General features: G+C 46.4%; 1 protein-coding gene across 1 annotated transcript; it reads left to right on the top strand.

Annotated features, from left to right (window-relative positions):
* Nucleotides 1–383: 383 nt before the first annotated feature.
* On the top strand, nt 384–2906 carry PtA15_8A34 (uncharacterized protein; the record flags this gene model as incomplete). The annotated part of the gene is made up of 15 exons (XM_053171770.1): nt 384–568; nt 664–829; nt 911–954; nt 1042–1177; nt 1270–1303; nt 1372–1492; nt 1578–1623; nt 1686–1775; nt 1855–1899; nt 1980–2015; nt 2083–2117; nt 2188–2320; nt 2386–2525; nt 2620–2704; nt 2784–2906. The coding sequence occupies 15 exons, from the start codon at nt 384–386 to the stop codon at nt 2904–2906; spliced, it is 1419 nt and encodes a 472-aa protein (XP_053022688.1).
* Nucleotides 2907–15847: the final 12941 nt, after the last annotated feature.

Below are 15847 nucleotides of genomic sequence, written 5' to 3'. Positions count from 1 at the left end.
GACGCCATTGAGGCGTGCCAGTCACAGAGGCGGTCCCGGCCGAAGCGCATCGTGGCCATCTCCAGGGGCGCCCCTTGGCCGTCGGGTCACTCAACTGGTGACCCGTGGCGCCCCATGTTGCGTGTTGGGGGCCTTGCATAGCCACTGGTCCCATGTACGGCATAGTGGCGCAAGTGGTGGTCCATGAGGCGTCTTAGGGGCTGAAAATGGCTGGGACCCAAGCCTGGCGCCACGCCTTGACCGGATTCGCCCCGCGGTGTATCCATGAAATAGTGCCCTATGTACTGCAACCACGTTATAAACAAGGCTATGATCCACACCCGCTGATGTCTAGTACCCTTTCTCACCGCTTTACTCACCTGATCAGTTTAAAACTTTCTACAATGCGCTATCCAACTTGGATGCACTCCTTATCAGCGTACCTTTTAATTTTTGCTTTCGGGATACAATGTAAAGCGATCCCATCCCCTTCCGCAGCAGGCTCACCCCTCGAATTCAAATCGGCAGCTGCGCAGAAATATATGGTGCCCCGGAAACTGCCCTTGATGGACTTTTTGCTTCCCCAAACGTTCGCAGTTTCTCGTCTTTGAGACTAATTAGAACGAGCATATCAAGGCTAAAGCATTCCCTGACTATTTATTCTTATTACAAAAATTCACACAGATATGCTGGATTGTTGAAGCTTTCCGAGAAACCTGACGAAACAGAACAATTGTTCTTTTGGTTCGTGCCCACTGAAAACCTCGCCGCGCAAAGAAACTTGGCCTTGTGGACCAATGGAGGACCTGGATGCAGCTCTCTGCTTGGCGCATTCCAAGAAAATGGACCTGTAAGACTTTGATTTGGTTTTTCCAGACAGCCTTGACGCTGGTCATTGTAAATTTTATTTAATAATACCTTCCCGTCGTAGATAATGTGGAAAAGGGGTAGTCCCAAAGCTACCCTAAATCCGAAGTAGGTTGTATCCTTCTTGGGTCTTATTGTAGAAAACCTCGATTCGATCAATCCTTACCAACTTAACTCATTTCCCTGCCCCAAAAGTTCCTGGTCTCGAGTCTCTCACATGCTTTACCTTGAGCATCCAGTCAACGTTGGATTTAGTACTGGGAAGGTCGTAATCAATAATGAAAAACAGGTCGCGGATTATATGTTCAAATTTCTGACAAATTTCCTTAAAGTGAGCAAATCGCTATCCGGAGCTGTCCATCCGTGCCCTTCCCCTGATTTTCCAGCCGTCCAAACTTACGTTTTGACTAAATTCTACCATAGATCTTTCCCGAATTGAACTCGGCAAACTTTTATCGTACGCATCACAGAACTCCTTTGGAGTGGTTATCAAGAAACTAATGTTTTCGCATCCGATGGATGTAGTAACGGGGGAGTCATATGCTGGAATGTATTTGAGTTACACAGCCAACTTGATCTACACCAGGCAATCTGAGTTGGCATTGAAACTACAAGGTGTACTTTTCATTGACGCGGTTCTGTCACCGTGAGCAGCCATTCCTCAATCATACAAATTGTTGCTGATTGGTCGATATCGGATCCCTGATTTTTTTGGTACTTTCACCCTTCAGCTCTGTATTTCAAGAGGATGTTCCTATCTACCCTTTTGTGAAATTGGTTAGTCTTCATGCGCCAATTTGCTTGTATGTGGCTTACTGATCATCATCTCGCGTTTAAAGCATCAAGATATCTTCAAGCTCAGTCCTACATTTATGAAAGAACTTGAAACTGCCCACAAAACGTGTGGATACGCCGACTACCTCGAGAAGGTACATCCCCTCTTTTTGTTTTTATCGCATTGCTTGTTGTGAAAGTCTTTGACTGTTGCGAACTCAAAAATTTGTGCAGTTCCTGAAATACCCTGCTCCAGGAAAATTTCCCGATATATCAAAAGTATGGGTGATATTACCTCACTCTTATGTGGTATCTCAGCGACTCACCCTGCCCTCCTCCTTATGTATTTCCGGAACTAGGTCAACACAAAAAAAGAATGCCAGCTATGGGACAAGGTACCACTTCCTTCTAGTCTTATCCGAGAAGTGAAGCTTCATTAACAGGTGCCTCTTTTTCATAAAGGTGTCCAAGGTTGTACCCGACGATTTCGACTTCTAGTTAGTATATTCTTCTATTTCTCCAGTTGTGGTCCATGTAATCTGAGACTTCAACTACTCTGCATCACAGCAACATTTACAATAAAGATCGTGGAGTAGATCCTCTCTTCTCCAAGCATACCTATCTCGACCGCCCGGACGTTAGAAAGGCCTTGAATGTTGCTAATGCCCCCCCTTGGGTCGGATGTTCCGAATCCAAGACCGTAAGTCTCCCGCAGTACTATGCCGTTGTAACCAATAAAACTCAGGCTTCTCATGATTCGACTAGATTTTTCCCGACAATGACTCTTCACCTGACCCTTCAGGCAAAGTTCTGCCTAATGTCATTGCCAAAAGCAAGAGGACCATTGTTGCACACGGGAAGTTCGACGGTCGACTCCCGATTCAAGGAATTAGTCTGGGCCTACAGTAAGTCAGACATCAAAATCAACAGACCATTTTTTGCGGAGAAGAAAAGCCTCTCCAAAGATCCAAGCAAGGCTGACTGTTTTCAACATTTCAGGTCGATGACATGGGCAGGAAAGCAAGGCTTTACAAAGCCTATCGATGTGGATTTCAAAGTTGATGGCAAGTCATTGGGGAATTTTGTGAGTCCTTTGTGACGGACGCTCTGTTCAAGTTGTATTGCAATCTGCTGATCATCTTCCTTCGAAAAATATCATCAAGCGCACCGAGCGTGGTCTCACTTATGTACAAGTTTCTGAAGCTGGCCATATGATCCCACAAGACGCACCGGTGGCTGCCTTGGCTATCTTCGAGTACCTACTGGGTAATCGTGCCAGTCTTTAAGTATCCAATGCCAGGAATCCCCTTGGCACTAGCGCTCCAAGTCAGGCCGAAGTTGGTTCAATGCGACCTTTTTAGTCGGAAAATGGATCCTTCTTTAGCTCTCTGCTTAGCTTCCTCTTAATTCTTGGCTGCTTGTACATATACCAAATAGTGTAAATATAGGAGACATGGTCAACTTCCTGGCCCAAGGACACTCATTATTTATTGACATCAGCCGAACTCTCAGACTTCATTACGCACATTTTAGGCGTAGAACATGCCTGGTGGCGGGATAGAACAAGAGACCTTTACGCATGGAATAGCACTCAACTGGTCAAATATTAAAGCTATCAAGTGGTAATCTCACAATGGTTTACAAAAACGTTTCTCACAGAGGACTGTTTTTGCTCTTCATATTCCTACTAACAGTATTCAATGGCTTGCCTGGTTCATAAATGCAGAACTAAGAAAGCAAAATTACTTTTCTATTTGAAACCTTTAATTTTTCTGTGAATGAAAATTATATGATTCCTTACCATAACTAGATCATCTGTCATAGTTGCAGCATACCACAATGCCACATTTTAATATCCCTGGCCATTAAATTGCAAATCATTACTCCAAGTATATTAAAGTCTCAGGCACCGTTTGGAGCCGATATAATCCGGGCAATATATGAGTTTTTTTGCCTAACATCCTATGTGACATCTGATCAGGTCCGCCAAAACTTGATCAGATGTCACAAAATTCCAGATTATATTGCGCAATTATATTGGCTCCAAACGGGGCCTCAGAATTGTAGAAAAAAAATCAGGGGTTCCCCCTACAAACTATTCAAAAATACAAAAAAAAAATCAAGCCCTCTCAGAAAACAGAAAGGCAAAAAAAAGACTCTGTAAAAAACACAGAATTACAAGCAAAAATTGTTACAAAAATAAAAATAACCAAGCCTGCACCCTGCCACCCAACACAAGCAAGCTGATGTACCATGGCCCACTTCCCATCCCTGTCTACACCAGCGTTTGCAGTTGACACAGCGACAACGAAAAGAACTGCGTCGGCGCGACCCCCCCGACGCCACCAAATTGTTTTGGTGGCCGACCTGATGTCTCTACGCGGGAGGCCGTCGGCGCCGCAGTCGGCATTTCTTCCGATGCAGGCCTTGCGTCCGAGTCCGCCGTCGGCACATCCTTGACGCAAAGCCTGCGTGATGGAAGTGCATCGGCACATCCTTGACGCAAGCCCAGCGCAACACAAAATGCATTGCGCCGGGCTTGCGCAACGCGAATTGCAGTACGCAATGCCTGCGTAACAATTGCAATCACTTGGCTGGTGCAAAAATTGCCTCAAGCTCAGGCTTGAACCCAGAGCTATCAGATGCTGTCTGGTCCAGCAACCAGGGTCCTGCTTCCACCTGATCTAGACTAAATACCTTTTGTCCTATCAGCCAGTGTGCTATACTAAACCCCACATTTTCCTGTTCAGTATTCCTGCTGACAACATTTTTTCAACATGTTCTCTCTTTTTTTTTTTTTTTTTTTTTTTTGAAAAATGGAACTCTCATTACCTTTCTCCTAAAGCAAAAGCATATATAGGACCCTCACTCAAAAAAAAAAACAAAAAAAAACAATCTGATGATTGCTTGCCAACCCGGACGGCGAGCCAATCATGACCTATGCTCAATGCGGGCCCAACCAGCCAGCGGTGTTGGCTTGCTGCTGCTGGAAAGCCTTTGTTGGCTTTCTGCCGTGTTGGACCCTTGTTTGACGTACAGTCAAGCCAACGGGGCCAACAAGTTGGCCCAACCCAGCCGTACCATCGGCCTGCTCAGCAGGGCCGAACATGGTTGGCTGGGTTATGCCATGGCACTATTGTGACCCCGCCGTCAGGCTGGTCGCTTTGGCATGACAGCTGGGTCGGATGGGTCAAACCAACTCAGGTCTGACCCATCCCCGGCGCTGACCTGCCTCTGCAGTCAAATTTGTGGCAGGCAGGTCAAACCTGACATTCCCTTGACCCTGCAGGCGCGCCAACACAACTCAAAGTTGAGAATTGAGCAGTGGTGTAGCAGGGTTAAAAAGCGGTGAGAGGAAGACCCCCAGCCATTAAGCACAAGGGGGGCCCACAAGTAGCACCCCGCCAAAATGCACAAGTGCAACAGCAGAGGGGGATGAGACAAATCCCCGGCTGGAAGCCAGGCCGGAAACTTGCCTGAGGAAAAACCCTTGCCAGTGACCCAATACTTATATGCACCCCACCCCCACCAGTGCCCTTCCCAACTTTGCACAGCACCATTTCCATGGCCCACAGCTTGCCCAATCAGGCTGGACAATGGTTGGATTAATTTACACCACTCAGCCCCATCCTGACTCAACGTGGATCACACAACACTTGGTAGTTACATACATATTTTTTCTGTATCATCCCCACACTGCATACCCCTACGCCAAATACTGATTTTGTTCCCTTGGTGCCATTTTTGCAACCAGACCAGGTGTGCACCCTCCAAACCTGTGCCAACAACCGTTACCTGCTTGTTTTTTGGTTGCACCAACCAAGTTGGTTGACAAATTTGGGCATCTGAATCTTTTTGGGGTCTGCTTTGACAACCTGCACAATGCCTTGGCTCTCTATGTTGACCCCAAAATCTTCACCCAATCCTTTGGCTCTCAATTGATCCAGAACCGGCTGGGATGGGAGTGCTAAATCATCAAGCTCACACTCAGCTTGTCCAGTCCTTCTTTGAATTCAACCACACAAGCCATCCTCATCCCGGCCATGAGCCCAATCCCGACGACGAGGGTGCTGATGTCGCGGCTTCTTGAACTGAGCTGCCTGCAAACCAATGTGAGGGTATTTGGGAGATTCTGATCTACAAGGAAGGCTTAATGACTAAGCTTCTCAACTACATGCCATATTTTCTTTGATACTTATGAAAAACATCTCATGATACTAATATATGCTTGCAATCTACCAGCTGTCCTTCAATTATCTTTGCCAAGCAAAATTTGAACCCAAACCTGATAGCCTCAGCTTACATATTCTAAAACCATATGTATGGGTTATAAGTCCATAGATATTGCACCTCCAATCAACATTGGAACACCTACAATCAACCTCCAATGGCCCTGAGGTGACCCAGCTGGTAAATTTGGGGCCCTCATGGCAAACATGGAGTCTGCTAAATATTTACACTGTGATCCCAACCCGTCCTAACCCCTTTTCCAACTCATTTTTGCCAAAATAAAATCAGGGAAAAATAAAAAACTGGCCCTAAAATTCCAGACAGGGCTCCCCCAGGGGTATTTCTTGTACAGTAGGATGCCTTGCACAGCTGTACTGCTCTGGCTGGCTGGTCAGTGCCGGTACCAAGGAGTCAGACAGATACATTCTTTTCTGGGCCATTGGGAAAAATTCCAATGGCCCCCTGAAGCAATATATCAAATATTGGGTTGGATTGGGGACCCAATCCACGTATCTCAATACATCTGGATTTCATTGGTTGGCAAATCATACAATAGGGGGTTTCAAAGTAGACCCACGCGTGCATGCAGGTCACTTTGCAAGGCCTGCTTGCCTTGCCTTGCAAGTTGCATGCGCGGGTCTACTTTGAAAACCCTTTATGTATTATTGGACACAAAACCAATCCAGTATGTGTATTGGATCAGTTGCAGCGTTGGTACAGAATAGCAGGCACTTGTTCGTGCCCTTTTTGTGTAGCTTCAGCAATCCACTACTTGGAAGTTGAACCAATTTGTAGTGGTGTGGTATTTATTCCTGTGTTTCTATGCAGAGAAATATAAAAATTTCCTTTTCTTCTTTATACATGAGAGATATTGTAAAATTAACCCCAGAAATTTACTTTTCAAACAAAATAACCTATGGAATGTTTCTCTTGCTTATTTTTAAACTGACTTTGCATTACATATGCATATTTTTGCTTGTATTTATAATACCCTGTGGGGTTTTACCCTTTCTGTTGTAGGTAGCACCCTGTTTCTTTAGGGTAGGTCCCTTTGAGGCTGTGCTTCTGTCAAACTATATGTTGTAGGGATGTACCCCATTAGTTATTTAGCCCACCAAAGCCTGTTCCCCTGGAGCTAAAATCCCTCACCCATGGGTATAAAAGGAGACCTCTTTCCAGCCATTTGTTCCCCATGCTGGCAATTTCCCCCACATCACACCGAATTATATACTACCTAAAATTTCATATTATCCAAGTATATTAAAGTCTCAGAATTGTAGAAAAAAAAATTCAAGGGTTCCCCCTACAAATTGCTCAAATCTACAAAAAAAAAATCAAGGGTTTCCCCCCTCAGAAAACAGAAAGACAAAAAACAAGTTTTTTCATACAAAACAAAGAATTACAAGCAAAAATAATCAGTTACAACAATAAAAAAAACCAAGCCCACACCCTGCCACCCAACATCAGCAAGCTGATGCATCGTGGCCCACTGCCCTGTAAAATTATGGACAACTAAGATTTATTGTTTTCATGTTAGATTGAAGACTATTTACAATTGATCGTTAAGAGCTTTGAGAGAAACATCTTATTCACCTAAGAGCAGGCAACTTAGCCGTACTTCTGAGTCTAGTGGATGAAATAAGAGAAGGAGACAAAGAGTCTTGATGATGAAGAGAGTATGGAAGAATATGGGATCGGCTAAGAACACGGTGAGAGTTGAAACTGAAGATGCAATTCACACATCATGTTAGCATGATGGTGTGATTGTTGATACGACTGGATGAAGGCTAAATACCTCTTTTGTTCTGCGCGCTGGCGTTGACGGTGTCAATTAGGATAACGGCAGACTGGTCCTGTTAAGACTGGAATTGTGAAACACCTATGTCAGCGTCTGTGCGCTTGACCATCTACACAACTGAGATTTGGAAGAGCTTACTTGTCGGTCGATTGACTGATGCGAGTAGTGAGACTGTTGGGGCTGTTTGTTATTCTTTGGGAAAGCGAGCTATGGAAGTCAGATGATGATTAGTCTAATGAACCAACTCCTAGCTTCAGCTGCTCCTTAAATACTCACAGGGTCGGGAATCCAAATCCTGGAGCTGCCCTGGTGTCGCTAAGTTCTTGTGCCAATTTCTGCGCCCTCGGGGACTTGTCGCATGTTTCACCTGTTGTAGAGGCAACGAGACGATAGGGTTAGCTGTGGCTTGTTGTCTGGAGGGATGAAACTGACTGGCTTACGAGGCAGTGCATCGAAGTCAGTTTCTCCCCTGCGCCTCTTGGCGTTTTGCGCATCAGAAGCAGTATTCCGACATGCCCATCCCTGTCTAGCAGGGTTAAAAAGCAGTGAGAGGAAGACCCCCAGCCGTTAAGCACAAGTGGGGCCCACGAGTAGCGCCCTGTCAAACTGCGCAAGTGCAACAGCGGACGGGGGTGAGACAGATCCCGGGCTGGAAGCCAGCCCGGAAATTTGCCTGAGGAAACATCCTTCCCAGTGAGTGACCCACTACTTATAGGCATCCCAACCACCAGTGCCCTTCCCAACTTTGCACAACACCAATTCCAAGGCCCACAGATCGCCCAAACAGGCTGGACCCTCAGCAATGTTTGGATGAATTTACGGTATGTACAACTTGTAACCATACACCACCACCCCTTGACCCTGATGACATGCCTATATACATTTCAATACCATCAATGCAGCGGAACACTTTGTCAGATTGGGAATCCAGAAGCGGGTTTCCTCAACTGTAAGTCTTCTTTTGGAAAACTCAAGCTGGGGACAAGTTGTCAAGCCAGCCTTGCTCCCAAACTGACTCAATACATCTTCAGCGGACAAGAATGCATATGTATGGCAGCATGGCCCAGACCTGTTAGATCCCAGCACGCCGGCAAGCTGGCAGTCGTCCTTGGTCCTATTACCCCTGAACCGCTCGGCCACCTTTGTCCGATGGTCGCCCAACCAGGCCCAGTTTGCCGTTGGCTCAGGCGCACAGGCAATTGCAGTGTGCCAGCACGACAACAAGTTGAACTGGTGGGTGACCAAACTATTGTGACGTAGGAGCAAATAATTGGTAGATTCCTTGTAGAACTCTCCTCGGCCCGGGATTGTCCCGGGAGGAGGAGTGTGGTTTGTGCTGCGGCGAGTCAGAGAGATAACTGTGACATGTATGTCACAACACCCCCCCTCTTGCCGCAGACGCCACCCTACGTACAACTTTAAAAAAAAAAGAAAAAGGAAGAAAGAAAAGACAAGAAAAGAAATAAAAACTCAACAAAAACAAAAAATTAGATGAAGTAGAAAAGGTAGTAAAAATCACCTGTCACACAACACTAGGGAACTTAAACGTGAGAAAATTTCTGGACCAAGGCTCTTAGTAAAAATTTCAGCAATTTGTTCTTTTGTACTTACCCAGTGGAGCACCATCTTCTTTTGAAAAAGTGCTTTGTTTGTGATGTAGAAATCCCTGTCTGAGTGCCTGGTCCGCTTATTGGAAGCATTGTCAGTAGAAACTTTTATAGCCGACTGATTATCACAGTGAAGATGCCCTATGAAATCTGTCTTCAAAACATCTCGGAGGAGATGTCTTACCCATAACGTCTGTCGCGTCGCAACCCCGAGCGCCATGTACTCGGCATGGCAAGTAGACGAGGCAACTGCAGCTTGCCTTCTAGCCACCCACAGGATAGGACTGTTAAGGAAAGAAATGAAAACACCATAAGCTGATCTTCCGAACTCACCACCCCAAGACGCGTCGCAAAAGGTCTTGAGGGGTTTTCCATCTGAGGTTGGGTACAGGCAAAGTTTCCTGTTGGCAGTGCCCGCCACGTATCCAATGAGATGCTTCAATCCTTTCCAGTGCATTACCCCTGGTTTAGCCGCGAAACGCGCCAAGTAATTGACTGCAAAACAAATATCGGGCCTTGTCCCAACAGCCAAATAGCTAAGCGTACCAATCACTGACAGATACTTTCTAGACATTGTTGGGTCACCATCAGGATCAGTAACCCCATTGTAACCAGGCGGAAGAGGCGTGCGTGATATGCTTGTGCCATCCCACTCTGTATCTAGCAGGCCCTTTATAAGGGTTTTCTGACACAAACTGAAGCCTCTGTCGCTTCTTTCCACATCCAGCCCCACAATAGCATTCAGCTTACGGCTCTACTTGATCTTGAGAATATCGCTGAGGTCAGTTTCAAGCTTCTTCAGCAGCTCCTCGCTTGAAGCAGTCACCACCCCATCATCTACATGCAGCCAAATCACCCCATGTAAAACAGGATGCCGTAGAAGATAGAGAGAGTTGTCATACTGTGAAGGAACATAGCCGAGATTATCCAGAACCCCCTTCAGGTGCAGCCACCAGCAACGTGCTGCTTGACGCGTTCCACACAGCGCTTTTTTCAGAAGAAGAGCATGTCCCGGTGGGACCTTCATTCCTTCAGGTGGTTCAATCCAAACTTCTTGATCAATTGGTGAGTTCAAATAAGTGGCGACAAAATCAAAACTGTGGACAGCCCAATTGTTTGCTGCCGCAACCGTCAGTAGCAGGCGCAGCGCCACAAAAGTGGCTGTTGGCGCAAAAGGTTTTAGGAAATTGGTCCCCGCAACTTGGGTGAAACCCTTAGCAACAAAACGTGACTTAAACCGCACACCAGATCCGTCAACATCAGGTTTAACGGCAAATACCCAACGCCCATTCAAAATCTTCTTGTCGCGTGGCTTCAGGTCTAGCAGCCAGACTTTCATCTGCTCCAGATTGTTGAGTTCTACTGCAATGGCCTTTGACCACACATCTTTTTCTGGAGACCGCATTGCCTGCTTGAACGTGGCTGGTACCAAAATGGAGTAAAATTGGCATAGCTTGATGATCTTATCCACAATCAATTCCTGATCATGAAACTCTATTTCTCTCGTGAAATCTCCCAGTTCAATTAGATTCATGACAAAATCCAACAATAGTTTCTTCGGAGCATCTGTTACCAGTGCAACAGGATCCTTCTCAGTCCCTGGTACATTCACAAAATGTTCCTTGTCTTCATCCACAAAACGAGCCATAGCTGAACATATGAATTTCTGCTCATTGGGCAGCCAGAAAAGCCACCCTTTGCTTGACTCGAGGTGTCCAACAACCTGTCCCTTAAAAGCCCGAGCATCCAACTTCTGGCGTTTCTCTGGAGGGATGTGAATGTAGGCAAAGCTGCCAAATGCCCTGAAAGTATCAAACTGGGGCTTCTGCCCAAACATTGCTTCAAAAGGGGTAACACGGCCGCTGGCCTTGCTAGGGATATGGTTGAGAATATGGCTTGCCCACAAAAATGCATAGTTCCAGAAGGTTTGTGGTAGGTTGCCGTCGGATAGAACCGTGCGAGCCATTGCTTGAATTGTTTGGTTAAAGCATTCAATCCTTCCATTCTGATAGTGATGGTAGGGCAATGCCCTTTCGGTATGGATGCCTTTGGCGGAAAGAAACTCTTCAAGCTTCTTGTTGGCAAATTCACCGCCATTATCACTTCTCAATATCTTGACCTTCAAATTGGTTGCCCTTTCTAGGCGGTTGATCATGTTGATTATTGCCGTGTTTGCCTCAGATTTTGCTTTAAGGATCTTTACAAAATTGTAACCCGTTGCTACATCACACAGTGTGAGGATATAGTTTCCTCCGTCAACTGCAGTGACTTGGAAAGGGCCAATGAGGTCTGCTGCCCAGATCTCCATTCGATCCGCTTTGCAATCCCCGGATCCTAATGGATTGATTTTCGTCGACTTGTTGATCATACAGGTTGGGCAATTTATTGAGCCCGCCGGGAGTTCTTTCGGCAAGCCCAATCCAACCTTCTCTTTGATTAGTCTACAGATAACCCTGAGCCCCGCGTGCCCAAAAACTCGGTGCCAGAATAGCAGACGCTTCTCATTGTTAGTCAGAGAAGTAGATTTCTTATAGTCCAACTTGTTTTCTGTGGGAACGGGTTCTTTGAACAGGTTTGAACCAGTATTGGCGGTCTTAGCCGCATTTAAGGATATTTCCTCACTCTTTGTCATTTGTGGGACAACAGATGAAGTTAAATTTCCGCGCTTAGAAACTGGGAAAGAGACTTTAAAGACAGGTTTAGGTGACGGAGGGGAATGTTTGGCCGGATCCAAGGGTCTTGATTGAGAGAAAAGAGGAGGAAATGAAACAGTAGAAGGAGAGAAAGAATGCGGAGGAGAAGAAAATAGAGAAATCGAGGAATTGAGAGTCGATGAGGAAACATTAGAGGTAGCCGAGAAAAAAACAGAAACATCATCCGTAGCCACGCCACCCTGCCAGTCCGCCTTCACCGTTGGGTGTGGTATGCACCAGCGGTTACGCCGCTCCTCCTTGACACAACTAAAAGCATATTTGCTCGAGCTCGAGAAGATATCAAACTGGTCTTTATCATTGTCGTAGAACACAAGTGCGTTAGCTTTGCGCAAAGCCGCCATCAATATTAGCGTAGAGCAAGCATCCTCACAGTAGAGAACTCCTCGCAGAACAATTATTTGTCCGCCCGGTTTGGCAAAGCGGAGGCATCCCACACCAGTAATGAAGGATCCGGTGGTGGCGGTAGCTACCGACAATGGCAACGGCTTAGAAATACGCCTGAAATCATGTAGAAGCTGGGGCATCCCGGTGAAGTGGTGGGATGCGCCAGTATCAAAGATAGCTGGGTTACTTACAATGTCATCCCCAAGTGCCATGTTCTTGAAATCCAGCAAGTCAAGATCGTCCGGGAGTTCACCGATCTCAATTAATTGAGCCGATGCCTCCCCCCCTGGTGTTGCTTGGTTGAGTTGCTGTTGAGATTGATGCAGGTGATTGGTGGCTGTCCGTGTTGGTGTATCGAGGGCAATAATAGTCGGCCAGACGTTTTGCTTGGGCTTGAGATTGCAACATGGGGGAGGCTCGAGTTGTCAGTTGCGCCGGATTTGCTGCGTTGGACGGTTGTGTGTACAGGGACCCAACGAACATGGCCTGGGTCCGATGCACAGGTTGTGGAAACGGAGAGACCCCTGGTCCACAAAGTCTTCTGTTGATTTGGTTTGGCTTTGCTCTCTGTGGACAGGCTCTCAGGTAGTGGTCCGCCGCTCCGCATTGCCAACAACGATGTGCCGTCGCGGCATAGAAGTCCAACGCATCAGGCCAGTTTTCTTCTGGAACTTCCGCCAAGAAAGTGTTGACGTCAAAGTCGTCCTCATCAGTCAATGCTTGAAGGACCAAGGGTGCCGATGAATTCGCCAGGGTGTTATCCAATAAGGCTGAGTCCGTATATTGCTTCTTGCACACGTTGGAAACATTCACTGGGAAATCGAACTTGGGAATGCTCTTTGATTCATCATTCTGGATCGAGTTTTCTACACGTTGTTCAAAATCTTTCTTGAAAGGCACTCCGGACCGCATCACGGCTTGTTGGAACATGAAGCCGAAAAACGCATCCAAGTGAATTCTCATGTTCAAATTATTCCATTCTGTGTACAAGTTCCGCATCGTCGAAGATAAGCCGGCCCCTTCGCCATCCTTGACCAAGAATGCCAGAAAACAATTCAATACGTTCATTTGAGCTGCTCAAGAAACCACCAAGAAACACTTCTTGAGGAGATCCACCATTTTGAGAGCCGTCCTGGTTTGTTGTAGATCTGGTACCAACGACTTGTGAACCCCATCTAGAATGACCATCCGCGCTATTTTCTCGAAAGTTGAGTTCTGGATCGGTAGGACAAAAAACAAGCTACTCAACATGTGGGCCAATCCTATTTCCTCCAGCTCTTTCAGCCACTGCAACAAGTTGTTTCCGTTTGCCGCCAATTGCTTTCCTTCTGTCCATTGGTTGTTGTGGTCATTATTCCTGTGTTTGTAGGAGGAAAAATTCAAACTTTTATGTGTACTCACAAAACGCCTCAAGATACGGCCAAATGGACATCAGAAATGGAATCTAGGACCAAAATAACCCCTAGTCACCCACTGAAACCACTCTCATATCTCTAACGGATCAGAAGATACGCAAATCATCCCTTTCACGCACCAGTCCGAGTGGGTTCACACACAGACTCAACTCTTGGCTACCATACTTCGCATAATGCATACGGCACATGAATTGCTTTTCTTCCTTCCTTTTATCAGTTCTCACCTCCTATTTTCCTTTGCGTATGTTTGTTTCCCATTTGCATATCTTTGATCTCGGAAAATCCTTGTATGAATATATATGAGCCCATTTGCATATCAAAGGGACGCATTGTAGATAGACTATCTAAATTCCCTCAGTTGTACTTTCTCAGCAGCCAAATTCCCTCAAAGCTGTTCCCCTGGAGCTAAATTCCCTCATCATTGTCTATATAAGGAGGCCTCTGCCTGCCAGTTGTTCCCTCCTCATGCCATCCGGAGTATATATTCCCAACTCACTGATCACCACTCATATTATCATCTATCCATATCACAGTTATCAGTTCATATCACCACTCAGTTTCACATACCTTTCACACTCTATTTGAAATTTATATCACCACTCAGTCACACACCTTTCACCAGTAACCAGTCCCCGGTTCCACTCCTGGTTGAGCTTAGCTCCCTCTCATCCTCATCACTCCTCACTTTCTGAACTTATGTACCCCCAGGCCAAGGACCTAGGTTCAAGCCCCACTCGAGACATCAATTCACTGTCACCTATCTCATACATCAGTAACCCCATCAACCTCAGACATTGACAACAATCCTCTTATATATCTCATCTTTGAACATATCCTATCACAAAATAAATTGCCAAGCTTACCTTGGTGGTCTTGTTTTCTGATATACAGAAAGGCAGACCTTGCACCTCACCCATACCTTTTGCCATTCAGCAAAAGGGTCTCACGACACCTTTTGAGTCTTACATTGTTGATGAGTTTGGCGGTCTGACTGACAAGTTTTGCTTGTTTGAGTTGAAGTTTGGCTGCCAGGAAGTCCTGGTGTGCTCTCGACAGATCGCTCACCGGGTTGCAATTTCCACCAGATGGTGCAGCGTCTTGTCATCCTCCGGCAAGATGAGGAGGCACACCCCGATTGTGTTGATTGGCCTGACTGGATGACTGTGTTGTCTGTTGAGTATTCCCGTGGCCCGCGGCCAGTGCCGCAGTTTGTTGTTGTGAGGAGGAAGCCGCCGGCCGAATCGTCTCATTGGCTCCTCTCGCCCCAGCAGAGCTCCCTGCGATCGAATCAAACAAGCTCGCCATCCGAGCGCCTCCATCTGGAACGAAACCGGTCTCTTCGTTGTCGGATTGATGGCTGGTGATTGAACCTCGTCTAGACATCGTCGTCCCCGGAGAAAATTGAGAGTGTGAAGAAGAAAAATTAATTGGAAGTAAAAAAAAAAAAAAAAAAAAAAAAAACCGGAAGTGAAATGAGAAAGAAAGCAATTACTCACCGCAACACCGCGAGAGTACTTGGTTATAAGAGAGGGAGTAGAACGACTCCTCCCAGACTTTCCCTTTCTGCACCAGTAGGTGGGCCGCACCTCCGTAATCAGCTGGATGGCTAGTCCGCTTAGCTTATTTGGGTCAGTAGATTGAAGCCGCTCAGAGAGGTTTGAGGGAAAAACGGATTCTACCTATCCCCAAGTACCCCACAGTGTTACGACAAAGCAACACAATCCTTCCAAAGTCGGTTGATTACGCTCTAGGCTGAGCTACCGGTCAAAAAGATCTAGCTGTCAGGTCGAATTGGCGGCTTGCAAGGTTTTAAGAGAGTTTTGATCTTTTTATAAGAGAACCGAGATTATAGGCTCATAACCTATTGTGACGTAGGAGCAAATAATTGGTAGATTCCTTGTAGAACTCCCTCGGCCCGGGATTGTCCCGGGAGGAGGAGTGTGGTTTGTGCTGCGGCGAGTCAGAGAGATAACTGTGACATGTATGTCACAACACAAACATCTCAAGAAGCCGCTCCGCTCCACCGTCCCCAGTCCTGCGTGGCACCCCAACTCGGTCTTGCTTGCCGCCAGCTCGGCC

Source organism: Puccinia triticina, chromosome 8A, assembly GCF_026914185.1.
Source record: "Puccinia triticina chromosome 8A, complete sequence".
Lineage (NCBI taxonomy): Eukaryota > Fungi > Basidiomycota > Pucciniomycetes > Pucciniales > Pucciniaceae > Puccinia > Puccinia triticina.
The sequence above is the reverse complement of the archived record's forward strand: the minus strand, read 5'-3'. Positions and strand labels throughout refer to the sequence as shown.